The 13,380-nt window shown below is 53.0% G+C and overlaps 1 protein-coding gene across 4 annotated transcripts in view; it reads left to right on the forward strand.

Moving 5' to 3' along the window:
• LOC121453333 (nucleotide exchange factor SIL1-like) overlaps positions 1–7,919 on the forward strand; it is a 267,151-nt gene extending 259,232 nt beyond the window's left edge. For all 4 annotated transcript variants that reach the window (XM_041660023.1, XM_041660024.1, XM_041660022.1 and 1 more), the window contains 3 exons: positions 5,339–5,435; positions 5,858–6,022; positions 7,418–7,919. In XM_041660023.1, the coding sequence (XP_041515957.1) occupies positions 5,339–5,435; positions 5,858–6,022; positions 7,418–7,774 (619 nt within the window). In that variant the 3' untranslated portion in view covers positions 7,775–7,919. The remainder of the gene's footprint in view (positions 1–5,338; positions 5,436–5,857; positions 6,023–7,417) is intronic.
• Positions 7,920–13,380: the final 5,461 nt, after the last annotated feature.

The following is a 13,380-nucleotide window of genomic DNA, read 5'->3' on the forward strand; positions in this document are numbered from 1 at the left end:
GGGGTGGGGCCAGTTCTCCTACACCTGGACCAAAAGAGCCAGCTCTGCTCTGTTGCCCAGGCAAGGGACAGGGGCCACTTTCCTGAGTGCTGCAGCTGGTGAAGGGCAGGGACAGCCCTCGTACCTGCCACAGGCCCACGTCACTGTATGGCAGATGAGGAACAGGAACAAATCTCCCACGCTCACGTTCTTGGGCGGTTCACCGGCACCCCCGTCAATAGGGTCAGCTCCACTGGGCTGCCCTGGTGAGGTGCGGGGCCCACTTCCCCGAATGCTGCAGCTGATAAGGAGGGGGGTCAGTTCCCTCACCCACCACAGGTGGTAGGGGCAAGGGACAGGATGAGTGGTTTTTCTGTAAATTATTTTTCTGAGCCAGGTGGTAGTGGCTCACACTTTTATTCCCAGCACCAGGAGGCAGAGGCAGGCGGACCTCTGTGAGTTCAAGGCCAGCCTGGTCTACAAAGCAAGTTGTAGGACAGCCAAGACTACACAGAGAAACCCTGTCTCGAAAAACTAAACCAAAAGAAATTACTTTTCTGTTTGTTGTTGCTGTTGTTTTGAAATGGAACCTTGAACCCGTGAGTTCAAAGGACCCTTTTGCCCTTAATCCCTGGGTGATGGAATCATAGTACAAGCCTCTGTGCCTGACTTATTTTTCTATAATTTGTAGTGTCTCATCTGAAATGATATATAAAAAAAGATGTCCCAGGTGATTGTATCCTGTGTGAGTGGTTACACACCTAACTTGTCCCTAACTGGCATGCACGGCTCTTCCTGCTTCCCACATTCACAGGACGGCACATGCTGCAAATGGGGGCCTCGTAGATGCTCAAGCCAGGCGTCAGGCTTAGACCAGTGAGGATACCAGAGAAAGAATCTTCCTCTCTGCAAAACCATGCGGATCCAGACCTAGACAACCACCCCAGATGTTTGCCCTACTATATGGCGTCTTCTCTGGACTCTAGAGCACAGTGGAAAGAAGAAATGTTTGCCCTGCTTCTGACATCCCATAAGACAGCACTTTCCTCTGATGTATGCTCAGTGCCCTGCCGTGTGCCCAGTTCCCTACAGACATGTCCAGAGCCCTGGTGTGTGCCTGCTGCCCTGCAGACATGCCCAGGGCCCTCCCTGATGTGTGCCCAGAGCCCTGGTGTGTGCCTGCTGCCCTGTGGACATGCCCAGAGCCCACAAGCCCACACTCCATCTGGTAATCTGGTATCTTCAAGCTCTGCTCCAGGTTTTTACCTGAGCATTTCCTGGCCCCATCCAGTTTGTCAGCCTCCCCCATTTCTCATCCCAGACTTCTGCCTCCTCCACATTTTCTTCCTTTTCACAGATCCACATTTGACTTCCGGTCAGATTATCCCCGGCAGGGTTTCTGTGTCTGTGTACCCCACAGCGGCCTGAAGACCAGTGCAGTAGCACAGAGCCCCACAGAACCTCACATTTGACCCAGTTCTGCTGGAACCTCCTTGAAATGGATACTCTCTGAAAGAGCCCACATTTTCATATTTTACTTGGGCCTGAAAGTCATGCAGCTCACCCTGAAGGTCAAAGCTAGAAAATGCAGGCCTGAGACCTGTGTCAGGCAGTATTCTCAAGGGGTCTCTGGCCCCACTGGCTGCTCTTGAAGTCAGGTCTTTACCTGACAGGTAGCCAGTTGCTCAGCTTAGCTAAAATATGACTGGTGGCCCTTGGCAAGTTGACATATTGCTGTCACCTGTTTGGTTTTAGCAAATGCAATCACTTCCAGCTCAGATCCACCCTTCTCCCTGCCTGTCCCATTTAAGACTTACAGAGCCACATCTGCCGCTGCCCTCCACACACAGCCAGCTGACTCGCTGATTGTGAGCGCCCCAACAATCCAAGTGCTAATGGTATTTGTTCAGTTTAGCCCGCTTAGCGGCATCGTAGACGAGCTCTGTCCCCAGTGTCCTCCTGTTGACTTTGAGCACAGTAAAGGGCAAGGAGGCTGCTGCCTTTGAATATACTCAGATGCCCTTTGTAGAACGCCACCCTCCGGCCACCAGGACTGACCTCCTCTGGGCTCGGGCAGAACTCTGGTCCAGAGCCCATGGGCTGAGAGGGATGGGGCTGGCATGGGCGCAGCTCTGCTCTCAAGAATCTGGTCAGGTCTCCTTGCGAAACGAGTCCACTATGGTATAGTCTTGGTATACATGTGGTTTAGCATTAGTCATTCTGTCTCTAAATGTGAGGTAGCCCCAGCTCGGATTCCCAGGGGAGGACACCATCAAGGGACTTGTCCAGGTCCAGCCACTGTTAACAGATTCTGACCGTCCTGCAGGCCTTGGCCCTCGCATGTTCTTAAAGCTTGGTCTGAGTTATGTAGGCATTTCCCCCCCCACCCCCAGCATACGGCGTGACTGGGGTGCCTGGGGCAGCACAATGTCTGCTGTCTGCACAGCCGTCCTGCTGCCTGCACAGCCTAAAGCCACCTGATACCTCAGGCCCAACCTTGCCCCTTTTTGCTTCCTCACACTCTCTGCCTGGAAAGCACTAACAGCCCTTAGGGGGTGTTTGTGGGACCTTGAGGTCATGAGATCCCAGGGGCAGGGCCCAGAGCTGGTGCAGACACCTATTTAACTTGGAGACTCAGCTGCCCATGCCATGTCTGGCAACAGGCACATGTGTGACTGTCTCGTCCTCCTGTCTACTTCCTGAGAAACCCTCCAGCTCTCTTTCTCTCTGATTCTCATCCCTGTGTTTGGAACCTGTTCTCCCCTGCTCTATATGGGCTCTGCTCCCTAGGAAAGCCGGACTCTGGTGGCATGACTGGGTAGTTCTCGGTCTATGGCAGCTTGCCTGAGAAGTGAATTCTTTGTTCTGCTTCCAGCGTGACATGGAAGGGTTCTCATGCTTAGCCCTGCTTCATCTGCTAAGACCCTAACAGTGGATCTTGTGATAGATTTTGTTTGCCATCTTCAGAGGGCCCGCGGGGATGGGGCACCTCAGAGGTGCTTTCTAGGGCTGATATACTGTCAAATCTCACTGCCCGCCTTCTTTGGGAGGTAGCGTTTGATGTTAGTGAATTTCCAGCACGGTAGTCTTCTTTTCATAGACCCTGTCTGTTGGGGGGGAATGTTCCTTAGCCACATGATGACAGAAATGCCCTAATTAACTCCCATTGATGAAGCAGCTGCCTGTCTCAAGCAGGGGATGAGGCAGCGAACACGCCCCGCCCAGGCCCCTGCTCAGACTGCCTGCCATCTCCAGGGACATTTCCATTTCTCCTCCAGGCTGCTCCCTATGCACAAGGATGGAGCTGCTGTGGGGCCGCTCAGCACTCTCCATACATCTTTCCGATGGGCGGAGCCAGAAGGGAGGATGAAGGAAAACCGTGTGTAGCTAGGTCTGCTCTCAGCCTGGAAGCTGCTTCCTGGTAGGAGCAGAAGGGGCCATTGAGGGGATGACTTGACCCCTAGCATTCCATCTGCCCAGCTTTGGGGTTACCGGTTGTGTGCTGGGCCCCTTTTGAGGGCCACAGTGTTGTGTACAAGTTTTCCTCCTTTCTCTGGACTCTGAACCAGAACAGAAGCTGACTGCTTCCAACTTGTCCTTGATTCTCTGTGCCCCACTGAGACTGCCTGGCTAGGAAGTCAGAGTTCGGGAGGCCAGGTGCTTTGGAGGTTCCAGGCTGCCCCGTGATGAACTTCAGCTAGCCAAAGACTCATGGGATTCTGGTACACCTTCATGAGCTGATAGCGTGTGTGTGACTATCTGACCTTTAGCTGGACACTTCTATTTTCGGGGGACCCCTGCATGGGCCTCTGAGTGGGAGAGCCCTGAACTTGCTAAGAACTTGAATGTATAGGTTTCTGTGCTTGTGATCTTAGAAACCCAAGGACCATGGTGCATGTGTGCGATCCTAGCATTCAAGAGCCCAAGACGGGAGAATGGTGGCAGAGTTGAGGGCTTCATAGTGAGACAGTGCCGCAAACCAAAAACATAAAGAACACAAGGAATGTGCCAGACATAGTGGCGCACACCAGTAACCCAGAGTCAGGTGGGTCTCTGTGAATTCAAGGCCAGCCTGGTCTATATAGTGAGTACCAGGTCTGTAGAGAGACCCTGTCTCGAAAAGAAAGAAAAAATGTAAAAGTATATTTTTATCTGGGCTTCCCAGCATGCCCCCGCCTGGTACCCTCCTTATATCCAGGAGGGCTGGGATATGGAATTGAAATATAAGGATTTATTTACTTATTTATTTTGTTTTCTGTATATATGTGACCGACTGCATGCATATTGTGCACAACATGTATAAATAGACCACGGAGACCAGAAACTGCAGGATCCCCTGGAACTGAAGTTGTAGGCATGAATGCTAGGCAGGGGCTGGGAACCGAGCCTGGTTCTCTGCATGGGAAGCTGGAGCTCTTAGCACTGAGCCGTCTCTTCAGCCCCTCACAGATTCTCAGCCCAGAGTGGGTTTCGGGTGAGGGTTGCCTGCACGGTGCCGGGTCTGTTAGTGGTGGTGTCCTGTCTGTCCGTTCCCTAGTGTGTTGTTAGGCATTCAGTGTGGCAGGCTCTGACCTGAGCGTGGAGAACCTGGGGACAGGAAAGTCACAGTAACTGCTCTAGCAGAACCCGCACAAAGATCTGCTTTGCATTCAGAGACTCTGGTCTCTTGTGCTCTGCTTCTTCCCAAATGGTGTTCTAGCAGATTCTGAGTGCTGCACAGGTGGAGGATGGGCCTGGCCTCCAGCTCTGTACATAGAGAGCAGAGCCATTTCTGGTTCTCCCTGGTGTGTGGCTGTCTGGGTCATGGGAGATGGACAGAGCTCCCAACCCTGGCTTCATACCAGTTTCAGAATGGTCTGATGGTGGGTGCCTAGTCTGTTGGCTTCTGGGGAGCAGCAAGCTGGCATGCGGCCCTTGGCCCTTGGCCCTTGGCCCTTGGCCCTTGGCCCTCTCACCTCTGCCTTAGCCCGTTGTAGCCGGGTGCATCCACACTCGTTCATCCCCCTTTCCCCAGCAGAGTGATCCTTGTTCAGGAAAAGGGCCATGCTTGTACTCCCTGACTCTTCCCAGGGAGGTCGGTGTGGTATTAGCCCCAGCTCCGTCCCTGGACCCTGGGCCCAATGGAGTAGCCCATTTTTGTTTTTTCTGGTGGTGTTTGTGGGTTTTTGTTTGTTTGTTATTGTTTTGGTTTGGGTTGGGTTTTAGTTTTTTAGTTTTTTTTTTGATATAGCCTGGAACTTGATATGTCCTGGAACTCACTGTGTAGACCAGGCTGGTCTTGAACTCCTGAGTTCAGGGATAAAGGTGTGCACCACCACTGCCTGGCCCGGTATCACAGTGTCTTGTGCTTCTCCCGCAGCAATCCGAAGGTCCAGGTGGAAGCCATCGAAGGGGGAGCTCTGCAGAAGCTACTGGTCATCCTGGCCACAGAGCAGCCTCTCACCGCCAAGAAGAAGGCAAGGCCCTGTCTCTTGCCCTTGCCTAGTGTCCGGCACACTGGTGGGGCCTGAAGGGGAAGACTCCTTCCAACTTATGCCATACATAGGGGCCTGAGCACTGTGCACTGGTGTCAAGGAGAGCTCACACCAGCTAAAGCAGATGGCCATGTCATCTGGAGGCCTGGGTCTAGCTGTGGCCCGATGGGCTTGCATCCCCCATCTCCTGAGCCGTGCTGTTTGTCCACTGTTCGCCTGCTTAGTTTTGTTAAGTGGCTTCCATTACCCTGAGTTCTGGAGTACAGATGGACCCAAGGGAATAAAGAGGCCAGGAAGGAGGGAGGCTGGGCTGGGTCACTGGTTGATCTCGACTGCTTTTTCTGTGCCTTAGAATTAGTACAGATCTGTGTGGCTCTCACTTACCCCCGGCCTGTGCCGCCCAGGTCCTGTTTGCACTGTGTTCGCTGTTGCGCCACTTCCCCTATGCCCAGCAGCAGTTCCTGAAGCTCGGGGGGCTGCAGGTCCTCAGGAGTCTCGTGCAAGAGAAGAATGAGAAGGTACTGGCCGTGCGTGTGGTCACCCTGCTCTATGACCTGGTCACCGAGAAGGTGAGTGCCCGCACCTGCTCTGCCTTCCCTTCATTTTGCTTTGTGTTTGCTTCTGGTCATTTGACCAAAGTACCCTCCCAAATGCTTCTTTCTGTCCAGCATCTGGGACAGAATGGATGGATGGATGGACAGACAGATGGATAGATGGATGGATAGCAAAGATGTGTATCAAAGAGGATGTTATATGAGACATGACAGCTCAGCTGGATCCCGAGGGCTGGTGGGAAGGGAGGAGGTGCTAGCAATGGTGAGTGCCAAGTGTGCAGGCAGTCAGGCATTGAGGAAGGCGTAGGAGGGATGAGCAGCAGAGCCTGGGAGCCATTCAGCAGCCAGGAGACCAGGCCTAGGCTGGGCTGGTGCTAACTCTGGGGCTCCAGAAACCTGGACACACTTCCTCTGGGAGCTTTGGCTCTGAGCAAGGGCTTAGGATGGACTTCTGTGGTTTGTTACCTGGGGGAGACTTGGTGCCCGGTCCACTTTGGTTTTTGCAAGCCTTTTGAGAGAAGTAGGCCTGGATTCTTAACCTCTGCAGTGGGCTCTCTTCTTAGCCTCTGCCCATTGCTGACTGGTGGGGCCGGATGCCTGATCCTGGGCCTGATGCTCATTCACCATTGGAAGCTGCAGGCCTCCCCGCCCCCTAATATTTCCTCTAAGCCGTGGGTCTCTCCTCCCTCTCTCCATCTCTCTCTTCTGTCTTTTCTTCTCTCCTTTCTCTTCCTCTTTCTCCTCTCTCTTCTCTCTTCCTCCTCTTCTCTCTTCTTCTTCTTCTTCTTCCTCTCTCTCTCTCTCTCTCTCTCTCTCTCCCCGCCCCCTCTCTGTCCCTTTCTCTCTCTCAGAGCCAAGTAGTAAGGCTTTTCATTTGGCATTGTAAGAGGAGGGCCAGCAGGCCCAGAGGAGAGCTTGCCCGCTGACACTGCCAGGGAGGAACAGACCTCTTTCCTCTGTAAGTGCTATGGATCCAGCTATTCTCCTGCAGGGAAGACAGTGATGACTCTGAGCCAGGGGACTTCAGGACCTCATGTGGTTCCTAAGGAAGAACTTTAAGCAGACACGGGGCGGGTATTCCATAATGACCTAAGGATGCGAGTCATAAACTTGTTTGGATAGACTACCATGTCTACCTCAGGGCTTTGACTCCTCCTCTGCCTCAGCATCGGGGAGCCTCTTCCGGGGGCAGCATCTTGGTGTCTGGGCTTCTGTGTAGACACATACCTACACATGCACACACAGATGGTTGAGGGAGCATATGAAAAGCCAGGAGGCTAGTTGACTGCCTCCCAGGAGGCCCCTGGTAGCCCAGATTCATATAGAAATAGCTAAGCATCTCCTGATGGGAAGAGCAGCCCAGCCAGGTGACTGCTGCCTGTTCTCACCCACCCTGTCCTGGCTGCACAGATGTTTGCTGAAGAGGAGGCAGAGCTGACCCAGGGTTCATCCCCAGAGAAGCTGCAGCAGTATCGCCAGGTTCACCTCCTGCCGGGCTTGAGGGAACAAGGCTGGTGTGAGATCACTGCCCACCTCCTGGCACTTCCAGAGCATGACGCTCGGGAGAAGGTGCTGCAGACGCTGGGCGCCCTCCTGGCCACCTGCCGGGACCGCTACCGTCAGGACGTCCAGCTCAGCAGGACACTAAACAGTCTCCAGGCAGAGTACCAAGCACTGGCCTCCCTGGAACTCCAAGAAGGCGAAGATGACGGCTACTTCCGGGAACTGTTGGCCTCCATCAACAGCTTGCTAAAGGAGCTGAGATGAGGCTGCCACACTGTCCAGGAGTGGTCTGGGACGGTGCGAGTGAGCACTTGGGTGGGCTCTTCGGGGATATAAACCAGGAGGAGGACTTCCCTACTGGGGCGTGAGCTTTATCTGGGCGGAGCTGGCTTGGTCATTAAACAGAGACTTGAAGACATGGTGTGTCTCTTTGTTTGTGCACATCAGGGGGCCTGAGGAGAGTTCTGTGAGCCACTGGTGATGGGCCTCTAGTGATATGTTGGTCAGCCCAGAGCTTCCAGTAACAGACTTCTCAAGAAAGGCCTGGTCTGAGAGTTGGCAACCTCTGGCTGTTTCACTTTGAAAGTCATCTGACCTCTCAGATAACAGGGAGTACTATTAGTAACACCGGAGAACGCACATAAAGCATCGCACCGCACTGGGCACCCACACTGTCGCTTCCCTGTTCAGTCCATGAGGACGGCTGTAAGGATCATCTCATTGTGCCTTTCCCTGGGCCAAAGGTCACTGGTACTGGTGAGGCCTGAGGGCATCCCCACATGGACTGTGGTATCCGCACGGTGGGAGGATCCTGGGTGGCCCTTGCATGTGGGCATTGATCTGGGAGAGAAGCGATCTTGTATCAGCTAACCGGATGCCCAGGCAAGCCAGACCTGCTTGGCTACTAAATAAGGCCAACGTGCCCCATCTGTGCCCTTGCCTCCAGTGCCAAGGGTAAGTCTAAGGAGGGGCAAACCCAACCAGAGAGGCTGTGTGCCAGGCTGGGAGCCTGCTGCAAGTTGCCATGGCAACCCCAGTTCTGGGCTTTCCTGATTTGGATTCTGGTTTGTTTTTCAGTCTTTCCCAGTGCTCCAAAGGCTGGCTCCTGCTGGCTCCTGAGGTCTCCATCCCCAGGAAGGGAAGCTGGGGAGGTCACTGTTGGTTTAGAAAGCTCAGCTTCACAGACCCAGAGAAAGGAAGGGTAAGCGGGTGGTCTCGCCCCTTAAGTTCCTTTCCTGGTCTTCCTCTCAGCCCTCCTCTGCCCACATTAGCCACAAAGAAGCAGGGATGACTGTGGTCATCAGAGCAACAACTGGTCTTTGGGAAGGCTGCGTCCACCGTGGGAATTAGAATTCAGTCTGCCAGTCATGGGGACCACTGCCTTTTGGCTTTAAAGACCCAGCACTGTGATGTTGGCATTTCCCAGAGAAACAGTGACTCGGGGAGCCTGTGTGTACTGCCTGAGCGGACACACTGAGACCATACCTGTGGTCACAGGAAGCAGGTTTGGGAGGACGGCACAAGCAAGGCATGCTTCAGAAGGACTGTACAGGAGCCTGGCCATGGCCAGGTCAAGTGGCACTTTGGAGATGTGGTCAGAGTGCCTGGGAGTGGGTTTAGAAAGGAGCGAGATGGGCTGGAACAGAGCTGGCCGGAATGGGGGGGCTGTAGGGAGCCCCAGCCAGGCCCCTGTAGTCGCGTACTCCACAAGCCCTGCCTGCTGGTCTGGCCCATGGAAGGGGTTGCCATGAAGAGAGTGTCACCACTTGGTTTAGGTCCCCGCCATCCCTCTACCCTCATGGATGATGCAGATCAGCACATCTGTGTCTCCAGAGCAGCTGGGGTTGTGATATAGCTGGGGGCAGGGAGATAGCTTCTGGGGACTGCAGTAAGGGGCGGGGTCCCACTAGGCTGCCGAGCCACAGGCTCACCCCACCCAGTTATCCCCCTTAGAGCCTCACTGGAGGTGAGTTTAGTTTGCAACCTGCTTGGCGTCACCCAGGTCATCTCCTGGCTCAGAGCAGGGAGCCAGGATTCTGGCTCAGGCTTCATGGGTTGTTTCTTGTCTGCTACCCTGGCCAGCATTGGGTCTTCAGGTCTACAAAAAGCTCCTTGCTTTGCCTTGCCTTTCAGTGCTATCCTGGGATTGGTAGTCAGGAAGCATGGCCAGGATTCAAGGTGTGTGAATTTTAGCAAGGTTGCAGCCACCAAAACTGGAGTGAAACTCCCATCTCTGTCACGTGGTCGGACCTCCTGGAGCTACGAGCTCCTCTACACTGATGGTTAGTATCTGGCTCCTGGGTTGCTTCTTCCAAGTGAGGATGAAAGACTGCAGTGGGGGGCTGCAGTGTGGGGGTGGGCCACAGTGGGGGTGGGTCACAGTGGGGACACAGTGGAGGGGGTGGGCGCAGTATGAGTTGGGCCACGGTGTGGGGTGGGCCAAAGTGTTGGGGGGTCACAGTGTGGGGGCAGAGTGGGGAGGAGCCACAGTGTGAGGGGGCCACGGTGTTGGATGGGCTGCAATGTGGGGAGCCATAGTGTTGGGGGCCACAGTGGAGGTGGTCTGCAGTGTATGTGTGGGGGGTGAGCCAAGGTCACCCCATTCCTCAGGAAGCTTGGTTTTTATTAATCCACTTGCATATTCAGTTCTTCGTCCAAACTTTATGGTCCTGTCCTGAGATGAACAGTCATAGGAAGGCCCTCAGACACCCATGATGCCCAAGCTGAGATGAGGCTTGAAGAATAGAATCGCGCAGGTAAGGTGGGGAGCGCTCACTTGAGAAAGCCGCATTTGGAGTTGCCGGAGGAAGTGGCGAGAAGGGGCTGTTGCCTAGCGTGAAGCCACGTGTGTCACCAGGACCAGGTGATCCAGTGTCCTGTCACCTTGTCTTGGACCATGCCCTCGGCCTGATGCCCCTCCTTTGCCCATTCACCTCTTGCAGGCACATTCTGGCTTGCGGGTGGCTGTGCTGAGCACCACAGGCTCCGCGGGGTGGCAGGAGCAGAGCCTGTCAGGAGGGGAGGGGCCAGGCCCGTACGGGACCCATGGGAATCACAAACACGCTCAGCTGGGGCTAAAACAGTCTCCGTTATAAATTAAATGGTGCTGGGTGGCAGCGGCACACCTTTAATCCCAGCACCCCCGGAGAGCGAAGACAGGTGGACCCCTGTGAGCAGAGGCCAGCCTGGTCTACAGAGTTCCAGGACGGCCAGGGCTACACAACACAGAAACCGTGTCTCAAAAAAATGATTATAACCTATGGCTCATTAATACATTAAAAGTCAATGGTAATTTTATAAGTTAGTTTTAAAAAAAGAAACCAATAAAGTTGAAAACAAAAAAGTATGGAGAAAGATCAGAAACTAAAAGGTGGCTCTGTGAACGCTGGGAGTCACAAATCACCCAGATTGGAGATGAAAGGGGCCGTCACTGGGAATCCACAGCATTAACGGTGAGAAGCAGATAAGCTGCCAACAACTAAATAAATGCGCTGTAAAGTCCATTTGACAGCCCTGACGAAACAGCGGCCCGTGGGTTTTACTCTGCGCTTTCTATTGCTCTGCCACAAATCTCATGAACTTAGGGCTGTAAACATCCGCATTTACTTTCCTGCACTTCCACAGGTTGTAAGTCTGACTCGGTCCTCAGGTGTTGTGGGATGGGGCCTGGGCCCAGGACTTCCTCAACTTGGGGGAAATTCCTTGGCTCAGTCCCCTTTGGAGTCACAGAAAGCTAGCCAGGCTCCCACGTGGTATCCCTGCCTGCCACTTTGTGGGCGCTTGCCTGAGGTGCTGTAGAGATCAAACCCAGAGCTTGGGAGAGCATGGTTGGTTCAGCTCCATTCACCGTGTTCACACCCTGAAAGCAAGGCATCTCATAGATGCAGAGCACAGAACAAAACCCAGCCATATGTGCCTGGGACGGTTGATTTTAATGTCACTTTTCCACAAAATAGAATCACCCGAGTAGGTGTGTGAAGACCCACCCCAAATGTGGGCGGAGGCTTGTGGTAGCAGCCCGATTAAAAGGGGCACCGCAGAAGGCCTTTCCTCCCTCCACCTGGCTGCTGCTGCTGCTGCTGCTGCTGCTTCTTCTTTCTTCTTATGACTCCTCTGCTATGGGAACCAGCAGCTCCAAGCCTCCGCCATGGCGGACCAGCGACTCTCAGGAGCCCCCCAGGTTTTTGGCACCAGATTAGAACAGCTGAGGAACCCAGCAGTTATCAGGTTCTCAACAGGCAGATGCTGTTGCTATTTGCAAGTGAGCTGATTGAGTGTGTTCACATGTCACCCTGCCTGCTCTGTCCCCCTGGAGATCCCTGCCACATCCCCCACAACAGAAGGACCTTCCCTAACCGCACAAGGGTCTGCATAACCCTGCACCTGCCCTTCTCAGCTGAAAGGCTGAATTCATTCCTCTAAGGTCGATACTAAGGGCCATGTTCACAGTTCCCCAGGATTGTGCTCAAGTTCTACTTGGGCCTTAGCACCCAAATGAAATGAGAAGCAGACAGGTTAGAAAGCAGACATGAGACGGTATTCACAGACGGACAGTGTGCGAAAGCCCACAGACTCCGCGGAAGAAGGGCGCCTGGAGCTATTACGTTTGTAAAGGACAAGGTGCAAAGTCTCTGCCCGAACCAATGTGTTTCTTTCTGTTACACTGGGCATAGATAGTTAGATGTTAAAATCTGAAAGTGGCACTTTATAGTCAGGGCAGAAAAATGAAGTGTAATTTATGGCGGCAAAGGTGCAGGAATCTATGCTGGAAACTACAAAGTACCAGAGAAGAAAATCAAAGACGATCCTAATACGTGGGAGACATACTGAGCTCCAGGATTGGAAGGCTCGGAGCAGCTGGGAAGTCAGCCTCAGCAAAGTTAATTTTATGTTTAGATGTTATGAGTCTTGTTTGAAGATTTAAGTGGAAACACAACGGCATTAGAACGGTTAAAATAATTTTGAAAAGGAGGAGGGCTCAGACCAGCTGATTTTAAGACTACAAGCCCATGGGGCTGGAGAGATGGCTCAGGGGTTAAGAGCATTGGCTGCTCTTCCGGAGGACCTGGGTTCAATTCCCAGCACCCACATGGCAGCTCACAACTTCTATAACTCCTGTTCTAGGGATCTGACACGCTCACAGACTACATCCAGGCAAAACACCATGTACACAAAATACAAATAAAATATTATTTTAAAAAAGACTACAAGTCCATAGGTATCAGGACCATATATATGACTTTTACCAAAGAGTAGACACATAGCCCGGCATGGTAATGGAGGCCTTTAATTCCAGCACTTGGGAGACTGAAGCAGGTGGATCTCTGTGAGTTTGAGGCCAGCCTGGTCTACTTAGTGAGTTCCAGAACAGCCAGAGCTATGTGGAGACTCTGTCTCCAAAAAACAAAGACTAGACATATAGATCAATAAATCAGAGATGAACACAAATATGGTCAGGGTTGGCCTACAACTGCCTGGGTTTGTCTTGTTTTTCCCTTTCTATATGGTGCCTTTTTTATCTTCTTGTTTTGATTTTTGAGACAAGGTCTCCCCATGTAATGCTGGATGACCTGGAACTCACTACCTAGAGCAGGCTGGACTTGAACTCACAGAGGTGAGTGCTGTCTGTCTTAGCTATGCACCTCTGCACGGTGGCAGTGATTTGCATCTTGGAGACTTAACAGCAGAACGAGAACATCCTTCCTTTCCCCCCAGTTTCCTAGTGGCTTTTCTTTCCTTCTGTTGAGAATCACCTTTTATGTGAAGAGAGCACTGTGGAGCTTCTTAGAGGTGTGTCCAGGTTTAGCCATCACTACTCTTGCATGTCGGAGCCATTATTATTAGATGGTACTTGACTGTAAGAGCAGCAT

Source organism: Microtus oregoni, unplaced genomic scaffold (genome assembly GCF_018167655.1).
Source record: "Microtus oregoni isolate MIOR12 unplaced genomic scaffold, Mior012 000011F_ref0000422, whole genome shotgun sequence".
Lineage (NCBI taxonomy): Eukaryota > Metazoa > Chordata > Mammalia > Rodentia > Cricetidae > Microtus > Microtus oregoni.